At 34.4% G+C, this 20,885-nt stretch overlaps 1 protein-coding gene across 1 annotated transcript in view; it reads right to left on the bottom strand.

The window, feature by feature from the left end:
- Nucleotides 1–820: 820 nt before the first annotated feature.
- The window catches only part of LOC133173091 (DNA repair protein REV1-like), a 35,326-nt gene continuing 15,261 nt past the window's right edge, over nt 821–20,885 (bottom strand). Inside the window, exons 13-19 of the mRNA XM_061308015.1 lie at nt 20,359–20,719; nt 19,987–20,149; nt 8,595–8,801; nt 7,979–8,287; nt 7,431–7,626; nt 5,823–5,925; nt 821–2,996 (exon numbers count right to left, since the gene is read on the bottom strand). Of these exons, the coding sequence (XP_061163999.1) occupies nt 2,885–2,996; nt 5,823–5,925; nt 7,431–7,626; nt 7,979–8,287; nt 8,595–8,801; nt 19,987–20,149; nt 20,359–20,719 (1,451 nt within the window). The 3' untranslated portion in view covers nt 821–2,884. The remainder of the gene's footprint in view (nt 2,997–5,822; nt 5,926–7,430; nt 7,627–7,978; nt 8,288–8,594; nt 8,802–19,986; nt 20,150–20,358; nt 20,720–20,885) is intronic.

Raw genomic sequence — 20,885 nt, 5'->3', positions numbered from 1 at the left:
ACGCCTGAACAAGACATAGGAACAAGAGACCTTAAGGCCACTTTGCTCATCTGAATCAACTTCCCTCTATTGTTTTTAAGAAGATAGAATTTTTTTTCTATATTCACATGAAAAATGTTGACCACATATTGTCCTCAAAGGTATATATAAGTCAGTTAATATATGGCCTATTTAGTTCTACATTGGGGTCTGAACCATTTAGCAATATTAGATGATTGGTTGAGGATTAAATGTTTATTACAGTGTATAATCATTGAAATAATTTGCATGCTAATGAGTAGAGAAGAAGATTTTTTTAAGATGTAGTGTATTTCAATATCTGACCAACTTACCCCCAACCTGGGAATTGAACCCTGAAACAAGAGGCCCTGAATTTCAAAACTATGGTAGAGGGCTCATTGCTTATTATAATCATGCAGTTTCACTGCATCTATTGTGGCCCCAACCTATGAAACGGGGCATGATTTGAAAACCTTGAATCTGCAGTATGTCAGAATCTACAGTATGTCAGAAAGCTTTCACATAAGTTTCATCTGACCCATTGGTTCTTCAGATTTTTAGTTGACCTCACCCCCTATTTTAGTCTTTTCTTGATTATCTCCTCTTGGAAGAGGGCATGGCTCTTCATTTAAACAAACTTTAATCCCCTTTAAATAGGCATACTCTCTGCCAAGTTTGATTGAAACTGGCCAATATGCAAGTTTTGAGATTGTAACTCTCCAACTATGGAGGCGCAAAAAGTATCCATATCAGCATGGAAGTGGGACAGGCTGTTGATGTAACAAATGTGAATAAATAAATGAACGATGAATAGGTAATTTAAAATTCATTTAATGTTATAGAAAGATGAAAATGTCAAGCAGTAATGATTCACAAACGATGATTCAAATAATGATTCATGTTTCACAAAATATATTTTCAATTAGGATACTTCGAAACAAAAGAATTGTCATAGTCTTTGTGAAATAGTCGCTTCCTTGATTGTACAAACCTTTTCTAACAAGAGGCCCATGGGCCACATCGCTCACCTGAGCACTGTGGCTAGGAAAAAAGCAAAAATCAGTTCAGTATTGAAAAGCTTTAATGCATAAGTGGTTCCGACCTACCCCTAAAAGGGGGGTGTGTGATTTGAACAAATTTGAATCTTCACTAACTAAAGCTACTTACATATTTCTTTGACTAACTGTGACTTTTTTCCCTACAAGTTAAAACTTTCATTATGGTCCTACCATACCCCGGGGGTCATGATTTGAACAAATCTGAATCTAAACAATCTGAGGATGCTTCCATATAAATATGACCAATCATAGCTTTGCTCTTCTTGAGAACAAGATCTTTTTAAAAAAAAAAGGTTCTATGTATTCCTATGCATAACTTTAATCATCAATTGTGACCCCACCCTATCCCCGGGGGGGGGGGGGGGGGGGGGGGGGTTCATGATTTTTATCAAATATGAATCTACACTACCTTAGGATGCTTCTGAATAGTTAATAACCAATCATGGCTTTGCTGTTCTTGAAAATATTTTTCATATATATATTTCTATGTAAAACTTTGATCGTTTATTGTGGCCCCACCCTACCCTCTGGGGTCATAATTTGAACAACCTTGAATCTACACCACCTGAGGATGCTTCCATACAAATATGAAAAATTATGGCTTTGCTGTTCTTAAGAAGAAGATTTTTTTTTAAAAAAAAAATTTCCTCCTATGTAAAACTTTGATCGTCCATTGTGGCCCCACCCTACCCCCGGGGGTCATGATTTGAACAAACTTGAATCTACACTACCTGAGGATGATTCCACATGAGTTTAATCCTTCCTCACCCAGTGGTTCTTGAGAAGAAGGTTTTTTAAGATTTTTCCTATATATTTCAATGTAAAACTTTGATTGTCCATTGTGGCCCCACCCTAACCCCTGAGGTCATGATTTTAACAAATTTGAATCTACACTACCTGAGGATGATTCCCTATGAGTTTCATCTTTCCTGGCCTAGTGGTTCTTGAGAAGAAGATTTTTAAAAGATGCCATTAATTTTTCACTAATTTGTAATTATCTCCCCTTTGAAGAGGGCATGGCCCTTTGTTTGAACAAATTTGAATCCCCTTTATCCAAGAATACTCTGTGCCAAGTTTGGTTGAAATTGGTCCAGTAGTTCTGGAGAAGAAGATGAAATTGTGAAAAGTTTACAATGACAACAACACCGACAGACAACGGACAAATTTCGATCAGAAAAGCTCACTTGAGCCTTCAGCTCAGGTGAGCTAAAAAGTTAGTGGGCTCTTTGAAATTATTATAAGGGAAATAGTCAGTGTGTCATTCAGAATGCCGACGTGCAATGATAAGATGCATCATGCATGTTATTTATTAGAAATCCATATCTCTTCCCTCATCTGATAAGTCTTATCCACTGATATTTTCTTTTGTTCCGATATTTTTTGGTAGAAAAAGAAATTGACACCTTTACTTATATTCGGTAATCTTTTTGTTGAAGAGTGCATACTAGTATGATAGACAGGCATATCCATGCTGTAGGGTATCCAATATTTATAAACTGTCCCACTTGCAGGTTTAAGCGGAAACAAAACTCCCCTCTGTAATGAGAGAGTGCACCAAGGGAGATAATCTTGAAATTTGTGTATTGGTTAAAGAGAAAAAGCTGAAAATGTAAAAAGTTAACAGACACAATGACAATGGACAGCAGAAGATCAGAAAACCTCACTTGAACCTATCACAATTTGAAAACAATGTCAAATGTTTGTCACTAAACAGAGCACCATTTGCTGCCAGTTTTCAGTAGCTGCACTGTTGTATCACATATTTCAAAGGTTCTCCATAGCTTTACAGTGATTTGTAAAACTTGGCCAGTTTTACAGCAGCAGTACTAACAGACATTCAATTCAGCTCCATGATAAGTTTTCATAAATGACTGAACTTCTGATAATATCATTTTAAATGAAGTTTCCCAGCTTGAATTATCCATCTTCTTAATGCGTCTGAAAGAGAGAATATATATATAAGTTTTCCTATTATATCACAAATGTAATAAGTTTCACTATTAACCCTGAAGAATGCTGAATCACACCAAAAACAGTTATGTCACATGCTGGAAACAGTTATATCATCCGACGGAAACAGTTATAACACCCTCTCGATCACTTTCATGTGTCTTTATGTTACGCATTTGTAACTCGGGTTTGAGATTTAATGCTGTTGGTTGCTAGGCAAACGTAAACAACGGAGTGTAATTCTTAACATCATGAAAGCATTTTTGGATTATTTGCCTAAACTTTAACAATTCTAGACAATTTTTTAATTTAAAAATGTTATATAACATATACCACATGACTTCTCGGGTGACTATACCAGAATGTTTTCCCCTCGGTGACAGGAAAGTCCTGGAGTGTTATGTCACCCTCTGCCTTCGGCATCGAGTGACATAACACTCCAGGACTTTCCTGTCACCTTGGGGCAAACATTCTGGTATGTCACCCTCGAAGCCATGTGATATATATATATATATATATATATATATATATATATATATATATATATATATATATAATCATAAAAGAAAAAGAAAATGCACAGTTTCCAAATTTCATTTAACACAAGCGCTTTCTGGATTTAACAATCCGTCTTCAGGTGTACATACTTTGAACTGATTTGTTTTGCTTGGTAACGTTAACTATGACGTCATGAGTGTCTTTGCAAGGAAGGAATAAATCCATGATGTCATAGTATAACGTAAAAGTTCAGGAAAATTGAATTGGACAATAAATCATGATTTTCTCAGTCTCAACAAACAAAGTATTTAAGAAATTAATTATACAAAAAAGACATGAACTTATCAAAATATTAATGTTTGTTCAGTTTTGGTGAAAATAGATTTATAAAGTAATTCTCTTTCACTATTCTCATTACGGCTGAATTGTTCCTAAGTTTATAAACAAATTAAATGAAATTTGGAAACTGTGCATTTTCTTTTTCTTTTACGATTATTTTTACTGTGTGACATCATCTTTTAACTACTTTTGAATTATATATATATATATATATATATATATATATATATATATATATATATAAGGGATGTCAAATCAGTCAATATTTGATAATCGGTTATTCAGACGATTTTCTGATCGAGTACCCGGGTAGTCGGAAAAAGTGTGTATACATGTAAAAAAAATGTTGATTTTATTGGGACCTGTTTACCCCATTGATGTGAAGGACGCAACTTTGTAATAATTAGAGAATATCTTTGGGAATGGACGTTGTCGTGCTCGCAAGTCTTATATTATTTACATTTCTAAATGTTTTCTCTGTGATAACTCTGAAATTTAAGTATGTTGATTTCTTGATATTTCCAACTTCACCCATTATTAAATTTACTATGCACAGCAAACTTTAAAAAAAATTTTTAACCTTCAGTTATTTTTAAATAATTTAATTTTGTTTGTATTCTAGCCTCTGATTGGTTAATATCCAAAAAGGAACACAAATTATTTCTGTATAACCTGGTTTGGTATGGGGACACACCCCCCTGACAACCAGCTGAATCATCTGTATGCATACAATCCTTTCATTTCCAGTCCTCGGGATTCATGGAAAATTCCAGATTTAATAAATATACCTTTAACTTCAAACAATAATTCGATCTTACCACATGTAAACAAGCTGCTAGACCTATGTATCAGTTTTTACCTCCCCTCGCTTCCCATCACTTCCGTTACTTCCGTTACTACGGTTGTATTATTGAGCAGCAAATTTGAAGTAATAAAAAGCAACGAAATTTTACACCCATATTTATTTAATGATTTTAAAATTAAATTATAAGGAATGACTCTAATTCTTGGCCAAATTATTCGAGTATAACCTGGTTTGGGTCAGTTTACGCTGTTTTATAATCCGCTTCGCGGATTATAAAGCGTAAACTGACCCAAACCAGGTTATACTCGAATAATTTGGCCAAGAATTAGAGTCATTCCTAAAATATTTCATCACTTGTGAACTGGTAGCAGTATTTCTATGTATGTATCTATATATGTCTGATTTCGCTACTGTATGCTAATTAAATAACCTAAGGATAATTAAATGATGTTTACTGAAAACAAATAGTTACATCCAACCAAAAATTAGAGTCACAAGAGGTGAGAACAGCTTGTACGGTGTCCAGTGATTTGTTGCGGTAATTACTGTATATACATGTCCACAGCCACAGGCAATAACGTGCATTATATGGTGTAGGTGATGCTATTTACTGTATAGACATGGACAATGCATATTTTAATCACATTTCTTGATAAGTTTTTAATAAATATATGCACTTTGAAGCATTAAAAAAATACATTTGAGTAACTGAGTATCGATTTTAGTATTCAATACTCGACTGTTCAATTGAGTACCTGGTTAACTGGGTATTCATTGACATCCCTAATATGTATATATATATACATGTATATACAGTGAAACTGTCTAATTCGGACACCACTGGTTCCAAAGAAATTGGCCAGATTAGACAACATTCCAGATTAGTCAACATTTTAATCAAATGAATTCATTGAAAGGGACATGAAATTGACTGTATTAGGCAAGATTTCGGAATACACAACATTTGAATTAGACAAGTTTCACTGTATATATAATCATTATAATGATACATAAGTGTAAGATTTTCTGAAAACAACCTTATTTTTGCAACACTTTTCCTTCATGTCTAACAGAATAATTTCTTGATAATAATATAAATCTACTCAAATAACCATTAAAAAGAATAGAGAGCAATGAATAAAATATGTAATGAAGTGAATTTTATGATTTACCTTTTTAGAAATTTGATAACAAGATCAACTTGTTCCAGGTTCTTATCCAAGATCAGATCTTGAAGGTAGGTAATCATCACCTGTTTATCATTTTCTTCAGGCTCTGAAATATAAGATTCAGATTTTTTTTAATGTTAATTCAAGGATTATTTTACTTTAGTCTTGAACTCTAAATGATGATTTTTCTACAATCCTTCAATAATGTAGGAAGTCTGAAATCAAGTTATTCCATCACATTAAGTTATAGATGGAATTTCTCTTATCTGCTAAATCAAATTTTATTTCTGCATGAAACTACCGTATATACTCGCCTATTAGTCGTTTTTTTGGGAGTTAAACTTTGATCCAAAACTCATTATCTGACTTATACGAGTTATAAAAAGACAGGTATTTTATATTAGTGGGTCAATCCCTTCAATTTAAGCTTTAAAAATACAACCGACTTATAGGCGAGTATATACGGTATGCTTCCATACTTTTGATAATGTCAAAACAAACATTTATGTTTTAGAAAAGTTAAAAAAAAAGTCAGGGAGCAAAGAAGTTAAGACATACATGCAGAAAGATTTTTTTTTAGCATAGAGTCTTTTGAAAGTCCTAGTTTTAGACAAAGTGTCAATGTTTATAACCTTTTAACTTCTAATTTTGCCCTTTCTTTTGTTAATCATTTTCCACATAGATTCCACCTAAGATGAATATGAAGTCCACAGATTGAAACTTAACTCGAATTTTGGGTCACAGGTAGATGGACAGACTGACAGACAAATGCAGCAAATACTACCATGTTTATAGTATGTCGCCCGTGTGGCGCAGTGGTTAGAGCGTCTGCTCTTCAGATGAGACCGTATATAATTATAAACCGAGGTCCCATATCGCAGTAGGTGCTAGCATGAAAAAGATCCCTCACTACTCAATAATGGCCCTGAGTGCTGAGTATAGGTAAAAATTTGCAGCTCTTCACCGGCAAGTATCCATATGAGTAAAAAAATTCTCGAGAGGGACATTAAACAAAAAACAAACCATGTTAGTAAAATAACAGGGAAATTCATTTTAAATTGAGGAAAACCTTCAATACACAACAAAACATATTCCTAAAAGCAATAAAAAACACATTAAAGAAACTTTAATTAGAAATGAAGCAAATTCAAGGGTTATCCCAATATTCCAGTTATCATATTAATTTTAAATCTTTATAAAAATCATTTTGATGACTGGATTCCTATTTACTTTTAATTAAAATAAAATGGTTTGAAAATGGAAAGCTTTCAGGACCTGATTTTAATACGTTATGCAATACATGTATTGTACACTCAGTTATTCTTGCCCCATGTTATTTTTGGCCAAAAACATTTGCAAACAATTTTCCCCATTTTGAATTTGCCCAGATGCATTTGTGTTATAGAGATAACTCTTGTCCTTTATGAATTTATCCCCTTTTGAATTGCCCAGGACAAGGGGAAAAGGGCAAAAATAAAAGTGGGACAAAATTTTCCTATATAAGGTATCTACTATATAATAATGCAACTACAGTTTGTGAATCGAAAAATTCCTTAGTATTTCATTGACTCAGATTTTCATTCTAACTCAACTACACAGTACTCATTTTACCTGGAGAACTGTGGATCCACTCCTTTAGTAGAGATCTGACTTCTGCAATAGTTACAGCACCACAGAGATTGACACGTGTTTCCTTTGACTCCAAAGATTCGACTTCCATTGGCTGGTCTCTTACACTGTTGTTGATTTTCTCCTCCTCTCCTCTTGATCTTTGTTCACTTGGCATGAGGTCTTCCTTCAATACTTCCTGTGATTAAAAATAAAAAAGGCAATTTTAAGGAAAAACTGTAGATTCCTTATTTAAAGCGAGTATTTAATATTGCAAAATGACTCAAAGACTTTAAATAAAATAAAACATGAATTTGTAAGTGAATTGTTGATCAAGAATTTTTCCATAACAGTATAAAAATAAATGTAACTTTATTTCACGAGTGATGATTCTTGTGAAGTTATGTGATAATACCTCACATATATTTAGGAACCCTCAGTAGTATGTATAATATTTTTATTGATTATTAGTAATACTATTATTTCATGAAAATAAGGAAGTACCATGTTCAGATTTATCTAAAGTGTGGTCAGTAAAAATCAGGTATAACCTGTTTCCCAGTAACTGCTGTCAAAATTGAGGGTTGCCCTCTCTGATGGAAATCCAGCTTTTTGGGACGCCCTCTCCCTGGTCGACCCTTGGGAACTTTGAACTGTGGGCTGTATTTCCCTGGTGATCTCCCCTTGAATTGTGGGCTAGTTTTACGAGGTGACTTTCCCTTAGGGGAGGACTTTCTTGGGGATTTCAGTACATTGGATAAACACTGAAGACTCTGTTTCTGTTGCTGCTGATGTTCGTATGCATCTTGGATTTCTTTCTGCATGTCTTCTGGGAGTGCATTCAGACAGCTTTCATCAAGCTATAGTTTATACAAAAAGATAAACTTATATCAGGAAAATAAGGAACATCCACATGTCAGGATGATTTTTTTTGTCTATTTCAGACTTTTTTTTTTATTTTTATAGATTATGAACACATGTGTACTGCCTCCTAAGTCTATCACAAAAAAGGAATCATAAACTGCTACATATACCTCAGACTTTGATTATTTTTTCTTTATAAATAAAGTTATTTACCAGTAACCTTTATTCAAATTATTTACACCTTTATAAAAATGCAAATACATGTACTTTAAACAACTCAATTTTAATAGCTGGAGAACAAACCTGGGACAGGTCTGGCAGAGGTACTATGGATGAGGTACCCTCTGTAACAGGAGATATCCCTGAGGTCCAGTGAGAACACCCTGGCTCCTCACTGTAACTGGACACTCTTTGTTTGGCCTGTCGAGGGCCTCGTCTCATGAGCTGCATCTCATTCTCAACTTGTGCTCGTATGTCTGGTGGCAGCTCCCTCAAAACATCCTGATCAATCTGAAAATCATAGATTCAATTAACTTTAAACAATATTTATTCAGAAAATCTGTATGAATTGTGTAACAAACAAAGCCTAAAAATACACACTCTAGTTCAATTACATATAATTAATAATATTCTCCATACTCAAAGAAATTATCAGTACCAAAGTTATATCAAGAAATGAACAATTTTTAATTATTTTAAGCATACTGTGTTACAGGGTTTAATTGAGCCTTTTTCGTACAGGATCCTGTACTCCAGCGTGATAAAGGTTCATGGCTTGATACTATTGACTTGGTACCTGGTATGTAAGGAGTGTAGGGACATTAACCCTATCGACGCCAAAGCGACATAAATGTCGTTTACTGTGAACGCCAAACTGACAAAAATGTCGTTTTTAATAGATGTTTTACATTTTATTTTATTAACCATATATCTTACGTGTAATTAAACACAATGATATTTATATTTTGACACAAGTATAGGTCTTTATTTTTACATAGGTACTGGGTCTAAATATGACGTCATATTTCTTACGTTGACGTTAAATAATGATGTCAGTTTTGGAGTACTCTAGTATTGTGAATAAAGTATGGCGCACTTTCAATTAGCAATTTTATGTTTCATTGTTGCCGGAAAGTTTTACACTTATTTTCTCCGTGCCTACATGCATACATATTTTTGAGAAAGGGGGGGGGGGAGATACATGTGCTTTATATTATAAGTGGTTCTTTATTTTGAATAACAACTTATAAAATGTATTAAGCCATTTTATTCCCTAGTTAATCGATTACACAGGCTCAGGTGTAGCGTCGATTTCCAAATGATTGTTTTGGGGGGGGGGGGGGGGGGGGAGGGGATGGGACAAACAGCCCCTATATAAATAATTCTATACTAAATTAACACACAATTAAACAGAGGATTGGGGCACAAATTTTTGCAAAATGAATAAATAAGTAAAAAAATTTTGCCATAAAAGAATTTGAATAATGGATCTTCAAGAGCATTATACTGTGTGCATTAGAAAATAACATTTACATTTTAATTATGCTTGAAAATATGTATGAAAAAGAAGAAACAATAGATTACGCTGTAAAGAAAGTATGATTGAACTTCTGATAAAAGTTCATATGCAACATCTTTTGAGAATGAATCACTGATCTAAAAGGAAAAAAAATACTTTTACATGTAACAAGTGGTTATGGGTGTAATTCAGATATTATAAAAAAAAATGTTCAAAATCATCAACCACGTCACACCAATCGGAAGGCACAAAGTCAGTCAAGAAATCTATACATTATGGGAAAGATGAAAATTAAAGCAACAGTGATGATTTTAGCAAAAGAAAAAAAAGGAAAAAAAAAACCAGATTCGTGCAAAACTTTGATGACCGTATAATATGTAAGAAAGCGTTTTTTTTTTTGGTTTTTTTAACTGATTATTGTAATAAATTAGCCCTGCTTGGACGTCGAGTTTCAACTCTGATATCTCGACACCCTGGATATCTCGACATTTTCTGAAAGTTCCGTTGACTTGTACATGACCTTTCGGAAAAAGTACACACGCACACCCTTACACACACACCTTTCTGCTTTTAGAGAAAAAAAAATGTTTCTAATCCAATCGTGTGGTAACAACCAAAAATACAACTCATGTTCTGTAATTTCAAGATTCCAAGAAAGTGATATTTTTAAAATAATAACTATGAAAATGGCTAAGCTGCCTATGAAGAGAGTCGAGTACACAGATGGGGTTTCAAACATTAAATGGATATTAACTGCATTGCCATATACAAAAAAAATAAATGTGTGTTGGACATATTATTTAATTATATGTCCATTTTATTGTATCGAAATATGAAAAGCTAAGATGTCAGGTTAGCTGATGTCACGGAGGAAGATGAATAGGTGACCATAATTGCATAAACATAAATTCAAGTCTCGCGAGATATTCAGTTTCAATTTCAGATTTAATGCAACTGTAATTCACTTTGCTCAAAAAAAAAGCCCAGCTCCGTTAAATGTGCATAATTATATAGAAAAGAGCCAAGAGCAGTACAAGTATCTCTTTGATCAATTTTTTTTTTTATTTTAGAACTTTTCGTAAATCTGAGTTGGAAACCAGACAATCGCTGTAAACATATTAGTAATTAATCTCTCGCGAGATTTTTTTAATTCCAGGAATCCATGCAGAAAGGTCAATATCGGATCAAGCGCAATGCTACAAGGAATTCCTTTTCTCATGGGATTGAAATGACGAGCTTTAATAAGCTTGAATATGACACGTGACTGACGGCTATATTTCTATGTCCAGCAGGTGAAGTTAGATCACAAAGGTCAAATCATTCCGACATCATTAAATGGCAAGATTGAAAATATGCTGCTTACGTCATTTCCATCTGTTAGAGTCAAAACATTCATTTTGATGATAGAGAATGGGTCTGAGAAAACATGGGATTGAAATTCATTTTCAATCCACCTCAGCTACTCTTGTACGCACTGTGTTAATGATAGATCCAGAAGACATATAATGTCAATTTCGGAATAGTTTGACATTTATAAAAATCAGATAGAGTTTTCTGTCCAATGTTTTTGTTTTATGATTGATTGATTAATATTGTTTAAAGCCGATAATATTCAATCATAAAAAAAAAAATTGGACAGAAAACTCTGATTTATATAAATTTCAAACTATTTCGAAATTGATTTAAGAAATAATAAGAGGACGACCATTTGATTTCGAAGGGGGGGGGGGGGGGCTAGTCCTTAAAAATAAGCAAAAAGTTTTTGAGCTTGGAAAGCCCCCTCCCCCTTTTCCCGTTTTTGCTTGTCAACCATTTTTCTGTGAAGAAGACTGAAATAAGATAAAATCTCTTGACATCCTTGAAATAAATAAACGATGTATTCTGAAGGCATGGACATAAATAAATTTAAACCCCCCCCCCCCTTATAATCAAATGGCCGCCCCATGAAAGAATACATCTATACGTTTGAAATTGGATTGAAAATTCTTATCTACATAATTTTCAAACTATTCGGGAATTGAACCTATTTGACTTTTGAAGCATACATTAATACTTTGTCTGTGAAATCAGCTTGAGTGGATTGAAAACCAACCTCAAACTTGAATTTCAATCCACTGTTTTCTCAGACGTCCGTGTCGAATTGTATCATAATCGATAATCAAATAAGATGGAAATGGCGTAAGATATAAATATTTGGGTGTTGTGTTCAGATCTGATGGAAAAATGAAATTTGCAGCTGAACAGTGAACTAGCAGAACATGCTAGGAAAGCATATTATGCTATTAAATCAAATTTTCCTGCAAACATTAATTTTTCAGCTGAAATTATGTTAAAATTATACCAGTCAATGATAATACCAATTATTACATATGGATCTGAAGTATGGATAACTGACTTCAAATGTGATTTAATGTCTTCAGACCAATTTCCTTTTGAAAAAACACAACACTTAATATTTAAAGACATACTAGGGGTACATAGAAAGGCATCAAATCTTGCTGTTTTATGTGAATTGGGTTGTTTTCCTTTGTACTATTTATGTTATGATTATATGTTTAAGTATTTTAAGAGACTTAAGGAAATGGAAAACAAACATGATTATAATAATTATTTAGTGATTTCTGCATTTAAAGAAGACAAAAAACTTGTATCTAGAATATCTTTGCAAAGAAAACTGTCTTCATTACTACAAAAATTAAATATCACTTCTTTGGATATTTCTCACACAACCTTGAAAAACAAATTACAAGAGCATTACCAAAACAAAATACATGAACAACTGAAAAATATAGGCAAATCAAACTCTGGAAAGTTAGCTTTTTATAGTAAAATTGTAATTCAAAATGAATACAAATTGCAAAGTTATTTAAAGCTGCCTTTAAAGAAAAGTTTTAGATCTGTATTAACAAAATTAAGGATCAGTGCCCATCCATTGTATATTGAAACGGGCAGATACTGTAAACCCCCTATTCCTAGAGAAAAACGTTTATGCTATTCATGTAAATTATTTATTGAAGATGAAAAACATTTTGTTCTATACTGTTCAAAGTATGACCAATTTAGATGCAATTATACTGATATATTTAATGTAAACACATATACTAGTGATAATCCCATTGGAAAAATTGTCAATCCTACAAATATTACAACTGCTAGAAAGATATGTTGTTTTTTGAAAAAGTGCTTTGACACCAGAAAAGAAAGTCAGCAATGAATACTTAGAAATATGTGAATATACTCTACATTATTTTGTTCAACTCACATTTGTCACTTTGTACAGTGGCGCCTCGTTAATCCGGACACCTCCGTCCCCAACGAAATCGTCCGGATAAATGAATCGTCCGGATAAGTGAATCACTTCTTAAAAGGCGTACCCTCTTAAATCATATACATATGAGGATAGTGGTATCAAACGTGAAGACAAAGAAAACACCTTTATTTTACCTTGACTTATTGATTTTATTTTTATAGTTTTAAAAGAAATAATAGATATTAAAAAAAAAGAAAAAATTAAAATGTAATTTACACGATGAAAAATGGATAGGCAGTTTTATGTTGAGACTTCCTTTTCTAACACAGGAAACTTTATTCGCCTTCTATTTGACATGCAGTTACATGGGCTGATCAAATTTTGATCTGATACTGTTTTATTTCGGCACATTTTTTTTTTATTTATTGAAGCTCATATTAAGTAGAACTGTTCATTATCACCATTGAGAATGTTCAAATGATTAACCGCGTATATTCACTACATAGGGAAGTAAGTAACTAAATACTGCAATCAGTGTACGTATTGCAAACATTCAACGTAAACACAAGCCATATTCAGGATTATCAATACTTTTTCTAGAAACTCCACGTTATATATCTTGAAAAGACATGATCGGCATTTATAACTAACGCCAGTTACGTATTTCTTAGTGCATTAATAGAAATATATTTTCTTGAATTATGTATCATAATAAATTGTCTTATGAAAAGAAAAAAAAGTTTCAAATAATGTACGATCGTATTTTGATAAACTTACGTAACTCGATACCACGACGAAATCTCGTGATTTATTATTCAGTAAAAATTTTATTTACAACTCTCCAAAATTCTCATAAATTTATATACATTAGCAATTTAATTAATGCACAGTATAAGCTAAATTCTTCGGGCTTTATAATATAAAAGACGTGTGTTTTAGCTGAGGTAAACACACGCTAATTATAGACGCTATTGTTTAGAGGTCACAGGTAACCGCGTTCAAACTGACTCCACGGACGTTTTTACAATAATTATCACTACTGCAAGAAAGGTGTGAAAAGTCGTTCCTCGAAAAATTACCGTCCGGATAAACGAGTCATTTTTCAATGAAATATTGCGTTTTGTAGTAGAAATTGACCGTCCGGATCTGGAACGCGAATTTCCGGATTAATAAGACAGAATAACGTGGAAAAAATCGGTTCCCAAAAAATATCGTCCGGAAGGTGAAGCGTCCGGATTATTGGCGTCCGTATTACCGCGGCGCCACTGTATATGTATGTATTACTAGATGAAATCCCGCGCAAGCGCGGGGAATTGAATTTATACCACTACCGACAGGAAATATATTGTAGTTCTCTATTGACAGCCTACAGGCTTATAGCAGGAACAAATACTTTAAGTTCAAAATCCCGCATGAAGTAGATTAACCTATCCAACACCCCCAACCCCAACACCCCCCTTTTGTGTTTGTTTTTATTTTTTTTAATTTTTTTAAAAACTTGAAAAATAGCAATTTCATTAATTGACGTTTATTGTGAAACCTGTTACACTACGTTATGGATATTGTACTTCAGATGCTCTTATTTTATTTCCGTCAAGGATAAAAGCAACGAATATGCACATTTTACTAATAAATTGATTGGGGGGGGGGGGGGAGGGTAAAAATTCACAGGCACATTTCCCTTTTTAATCGGTTATCACAACTTATTTCTTTTATATCATTTAAATCGAGTTTTGATTGAATAATTCAGTGATGACGTTTTATGTAATAAATAAACGACTGCTTGTTGTCAGTTTCATTAAAAATTGCCAGTAACTTAGATCCGCCAACCGGAAACGCCACCGTACTCACGTTTTAGCTATTTCATGGCTGTTTATAGAAAATGAAAGTAGACTTTTAATTTAATGTACGGTACTTACTATAAGCGAGTGAAATCTAAATATAGTTTACGGACATCAGCTTGTATCTAGTGTATTGTTAGAGGAGTAAGTAAGAACGCTGGTGCACCCGTTTCGGAGTTTATTTGCAAAATTTATTAATTTATAAGTATAGATGCTTGTTAATTTGTTTTATGTCATGACTGTATGCCGACATGGTAATTGTCAATAAAGTGAATTGAATTGAATATTTCCAATCTTTCCAGAAACTGTTCTGCGGTCTAGGGAATCTATTTTATATGTTTTTATTCCATATCTAGGAGAGGCGAAGAAGTTGAATTGTATGAACAATGGAAACTTATTTAAAATATTTTATCAATGTATTTTAAAAAAATATCCACTTGGAAGTATAAAAAGATTTATTTTTTTTTATTTATGACTTTTTATGAACAGAATAAACTTTAAGAAAAAAAAATTCATGCATCATAAATTCATCTGAATTATTTTTTTCCGTTAGAATCCATCGGTGATACAGAGATCCTTGGGTGTTGTTATCTTCTCTTAACAAAGCTAGAGGGGAAAAAGAAACACGCTTGTGGTGGGTGGGGGATGCATGCTTATAACTGAAATTAATATTTTTTTTTATATCGGAATCAATTTGCTTTTTTGCGAGGGGATGGCCCACTTTATGCGTGGTGCCCCTGTTTGGGTTGGATTTCTTATTTCTGTAAGGGCCATCCGTGTATTCTTTTTTTTTTTGGAGTGTGTGTGTGTGGGGGGGGGGGGGGGGGTGCTTTATATACTTTATTTATTGAGCTAAAGTATTAAACATAAAAAAAACTTTTTGTTGAATTCTATTATTTTTTTTCGACTGAAAATAAACCGATTCCAGATCCTAAATTTCTAGACCCCCCCCCCTCCTCCCTTACGAAATAACTGCATCTGCCTCTAGAAGTATGAACTAAGGCATCTTTTTCTTAGGACATACTAGTAGCTTAGAAGAAAAAATAAAATATTTTCTCAAGTTTTTATGTGTTAAAACGATTAAAATTATTTAAATAATTCTAAGAATGTTTAGAAACTGAATTTGACGCACGCAACATAATTGGGTTTTTAGTCAGTAACGTCAACGTAATTTTGAAGTGCCTTACTAAAATGCTTATAAAATACTGAAAAAAAAAATCAGATATTTGAAAAAAGTTATTCATACATGTATTTGCATTCAGAAAGGGCCAGGCTATTTAAGGACCCTTTACTTGTGACGGCAGTCATATATTTATAACATTTAATTTATTTTTTGAAAAAGCTTAAGATTAAATAAATCTTTTGTTATATTTAAAGACTTTCCTTGCATATGCTAGCTACAGGATAAATATTGGCTAAATTTACTTTATGGCGATTAAAAACTACTGGAATGAATATGACTTTATTATACGAATTTTCCTTGAAAACTATAAACATCCTATTACATTGGTTAAACAGGTGCTTGTTTCACTATCAATTTGACGCTTTTTTCTGAAGCAAATTATTTTACGTCTCAGTTGACGTCATAGTACGGCATCCATGATGTTATAGACGTAACTATATTCGGCGTTGAAAGGGTTAACCGAGGCTCTTACTTGTAGGAGTACAGGAATGTAAGGAGTGTAGGAACATTAATCGAGGCTCTTACTTGTAGGAGTACAGGAATGTAAGGAGCGCAGGGACATTAACCGAGGCTCTTGCTTGTAAGGTACAGGAATGTAAGGAGTGTAGGGACATTAACCGAGGCTCTTACTTGTAGGGTACAGGAATCTAAGGAGTGTAGGAACATTAACCAAGACTCTTACTTGTAGGAGTACAGGAATGTAAGGAGTGTAGGGACATTAACCGAGACTCTTACTTGTAGGAGAACAGGAATGTAAGGAGTGTAGGAACATTAACCAAGACTCTTACTTGTAGGAGTACAGGAATGTAAGGAGTGTAGGAACATTAACCGAGACTCTTACTTGTAGGAGTACAGGAATGTAAGGAGTGTAGGGACATTAACCAAGACTCTTACTTGTAGGAGTACAGGAATGTAAGGAGTGTAGGAACATTAACCAAGACTCTTACTTGTAGGAGTACAGGAATGTAAGGAGTGTAGGAACATTAACCGAGACTCTTACTTGTAGGAGTACAGGAATGTAAGGAGTGTAGGAACATTAACCGAGACTCTTACTTGTAGGAGTACAGGAATGTAAGGAGTGTAGGAACATTAACCGAGACTCTTACTTGTAGGAGTACAGGAATGTAAGGAGCATAGGGACATTAACCGAGACTCTTACTTGTAGGAGTACAGGAATGTAAGGAGTGTAGGAACATTAACTGAGGCTCTTACTTGTAGGAGTACAGGAATGTAAGGAGTGTAGGGACAGTAACTGAGGCTCTTACTTGTAGGAGTACAGGAATGTAAGGAGTGCAGGGACAATAACCGAGGCTCTTACTTGTAGGAGTACAGGAATGTAAGGAGTGTAGGGTCATTAATCGAGGCTCTTACTTGTAGGAGTACAGGAATGTAAGGAGTGTAGGGACATTAAACGAAGCTCTTACTTGTAGGAGTACAGGAATGTAAGAGTTGAGGGACATTAACCGAGGCTCTTACTCGTAGGAGTACTGGAGGGTAGGGAGAGTAGGGTCATTATTAACCAAGGCTCTTACTTGTAGGAGTACAGGAATGTAAGGAGTGTAGGGACAATAACTGAGGCTCTTACTTGTAGGAGTACAGGAATGTAAGGAGTGTAGGGTCATTAAATGAGGCTCTTACTTGTAGGAGTACAGGAATGTAAGGAGTGTAGGAACATTAACTAAGGCTCTTACTTGTAGGGGTACAGGAATGTAAGGAGTGTAGGGTCATTAACCGAGGCTCTTACTTGTAGGAGTAAAGGAATGTAAGGAGTGTAGGAACATTAACCGAGGCTCTTACTTGTAGGAGTACAGGAATGTAAGGAGTGCAGGGACAATAACCGAGGCTCTTACTTGTAGGAGTACAGGAATGTAAGGAGCATAGGGACATTAACCGAGTCTCTTACTTGTAGGAGTACAGGAATGTAAGGAGTGTAGGAACATTAACCGATGCTCTTACTTGTAGGAGTACAGGAATGTAAGGAGCGAAGGGACATTAAACGAGGCTCTTACTTGTAGGAGTACATTGAAGAAAGGAGCACAGGGACAATAACCGAGGCTCTTACTTGTAGGAGTACAGGAATGTAAGGAGTGTAGGGACATTAACTGAGGCTCTTACTTGTAGGAGTACAGGAATGTAAGGAGTGTAGGGACATTAACTGAGGCTCTTACTTGTAGGAGTACAGGAATGTAAGGAATGTAGGGACATTAACCAAGGCTCTTCCTTGTAGGAGTACAGGAATGTAAGGAGTGCAGGGACAATAACTGAGGCTCTTACTTGTAGGAGTACAGGAATGTAAAGAGTGCAGGGACAATAACTGAGGCTCTTACTTGTAAGGTACAGGAATGTAAGGAGTGTAGGGACATTAACCAAGGCTCTTACTTGTAGGAGTACAGGAATGTAAGGAGTGTAGGAACATTAACTGAGGCTCTTACTTGTAGGAGTACAGGAATGTAAGGAGTGTAGGGACAATAACTGAGGCTCTTACTTGTAAGGTACAGGAATGTAAGGAGTGTAGGGTCATTTACTGAGGCTCTTACTTGTAGGAGTACAGGAATGTAAGGAGTGTAGGAACATTAACCGAGGCTCTTACTTGTAGGAGGACAGGAATGTAAGGAGCGTAGGGACATTAACCGAGACTCTTACTTGTAGGAGTACAGGAATGTAAGGAGTGTAGGGACATTAACCGAGGCTCTTACTTGTAGGAGTACAGGAATGTAAGGAATGTAGGGACAATAACCGAGGCTCTTACTTGTAGGAATACAGAAATGTAAGGCATGTAGGGACATTAAACAAGGCTCTTACTTGTAGGGGTACAGGAATGTAAGGAGTGCAGGGTCATTAACCTAGGCTCTTACTTGTAAGAGTACAGGAATGTAAGGAGTGTAGGGACATTAACTGAGACTCTTACGTGTAGGAGTACAGGAATGTAAGGAGTGTAGGAACATTAACCAAGACGCTTACTTGTAGGAGTACAGGAATGTAAGGAGTGTAGGGACATTAAACGAGGCTCTTACTTGTAGGAGTACAGGAATGTAAGGAGTGTAGGGACATTAACTGAGGCTCTTGTAGGAATACAGGATCCAGTACCCTTCTAGCTGCAGAAATGTAGCGTTATTGTTTTATATTTTAGACTTTGACTTTAACACTACAGATCCAGTAATGTAAATTAAGTGCAATTTACCGTGCAAGATTTTCTGCGCACTTTGGGGATGTATTTCGCCACTTTCCAGCATTGGTCAATCAAAAACCTTTCATCCCCTAATTTTAGACATATTCTATAACCAACCTGTATATTTTATCCACCTCCTAATCGTTTATAGTCGTCTCTACAGACCAATGAACTCGCTTGTTGTGAATTTGTTGTTGGATGGCATAACAAGTTTATTGGTCTGTAGAGACAACTATAAATGGTTAGGAGGTGGATAAAATATACAACCATAATGCTACAGTTCTGCAGCTAGTACCCTCCCAATTGGGAAAGGTAGCAAAAATTGGAAATATTGTTTTACTCTTGAATAAAGAGTTAGATTTAAGACTTATTCCCTTTCATTCTTTATGAATCATTAAACTCTCAAAATTCAAGGTTTTTTTTTAAATATAAAAAGCACTGAAAAATTCAATCTGCTTTTCATTTGGGAATTTTTACCTTAATATAGCAAATTTCATTATTATATGATAAGTTTATAATACATTTTAAAACTTCAGGGAATAAAATCACTTCCCTGTAAGAATGAATTCATTGTAAATGTGTTCATTGTAACCATTTCACTGCAATGACTTTAATCATAAATTAATACATGTACTACATAACAAGTTCTTTATAATTTATAGATTTGAACATCTTTAGATGTTGATGTTATCATTTATTGCACTTGTGTTTTCTAGAGTACAGATATAAATACCTGTGAGGGTGATGGGAAATAATCCACAGTGGTACCATTAACCACGGAGGTACTCTCCTGTGTACAGGTGCTTCTGGGTCTGATTAGTAGGTGTCTGTACTCAGGTGTTGAGGGAATGTCGAGTGTCGGTAAGGGGGGAAGAAACCTGTTGGCCGTTTTTCTCCTTGTAAAAATTAATCAAAATGTTATCAATATACGTTTTTTCAAATACATATTGTCAGATGAAAACAATTATTTATCAGATAGAATTTTCTTTATAACAATGGACCAACTGCAATGAAAAAAAAATATCAACAAAAAAAAAACTGACAATAAATTTAAAGCTATTTAAAATGTGCATTTTGACCAGAACAACTGAGAGTTTTAGCATACCTAGACAATTCTGAAAGTAGGTCTTGACAAACTGCCCCTTCTAGAAAATGACCCTCTCCATCACAACTTTCTTCTTCAGTGTTCTGATTGGTGGAAAAAGCATTCTCTATGTGTTTGTAAAGTTCCGAAGATCCATCTGGACTGGTTTTATCTGGACTCACTTCTCTATCCAGACTTAGCAGTGTGTCAGTCCAGTGTCTTTCCTCTGCATCAATCTGGACATCTGTGGATTTACTTTTATGACTTACAGTGTTACCTGGATCTCTCAGCTTTCCATCGAGTGTCGATTTTGCAATCTGATCACGACTGTTGGTTTCCATGCCATTTGGCTTGTGGGGACTTGTTTTTGTAGCCAACACTTCTGAAAACATATTTAAAATTTTTTTTTCATGTACTTATTAGCATATTTGGACAAATTATTTATTTTCATGTATCCTATTTCATTATGAGTTTTCACATGAAGGCAAATCTACAGTTTAAAAAAACTGGTATCTCAAACACTAATATCTTGAATACCATGGACATGT

Source organism: Saccostrea echinata, unplaced genomic scaffold (genome assembly GCF_033153115.1).
Source record: "Saccostrea echinata isolate AGI-Se365-2 ecotype Australia unplaced genomic scaffold, CSIRO_AGI_Sech_v1 ptg000002l, whole genome shotgun sequence".
NCBI lineage: Eukaryota > Metazoa > Mollusca > Bivalvia > Ostreida > Ostreidae > Saccostrea > Saccostrea echinata.
This window is presented reverse-complemented; position numbering and strand designations above follow the sequence as displayed.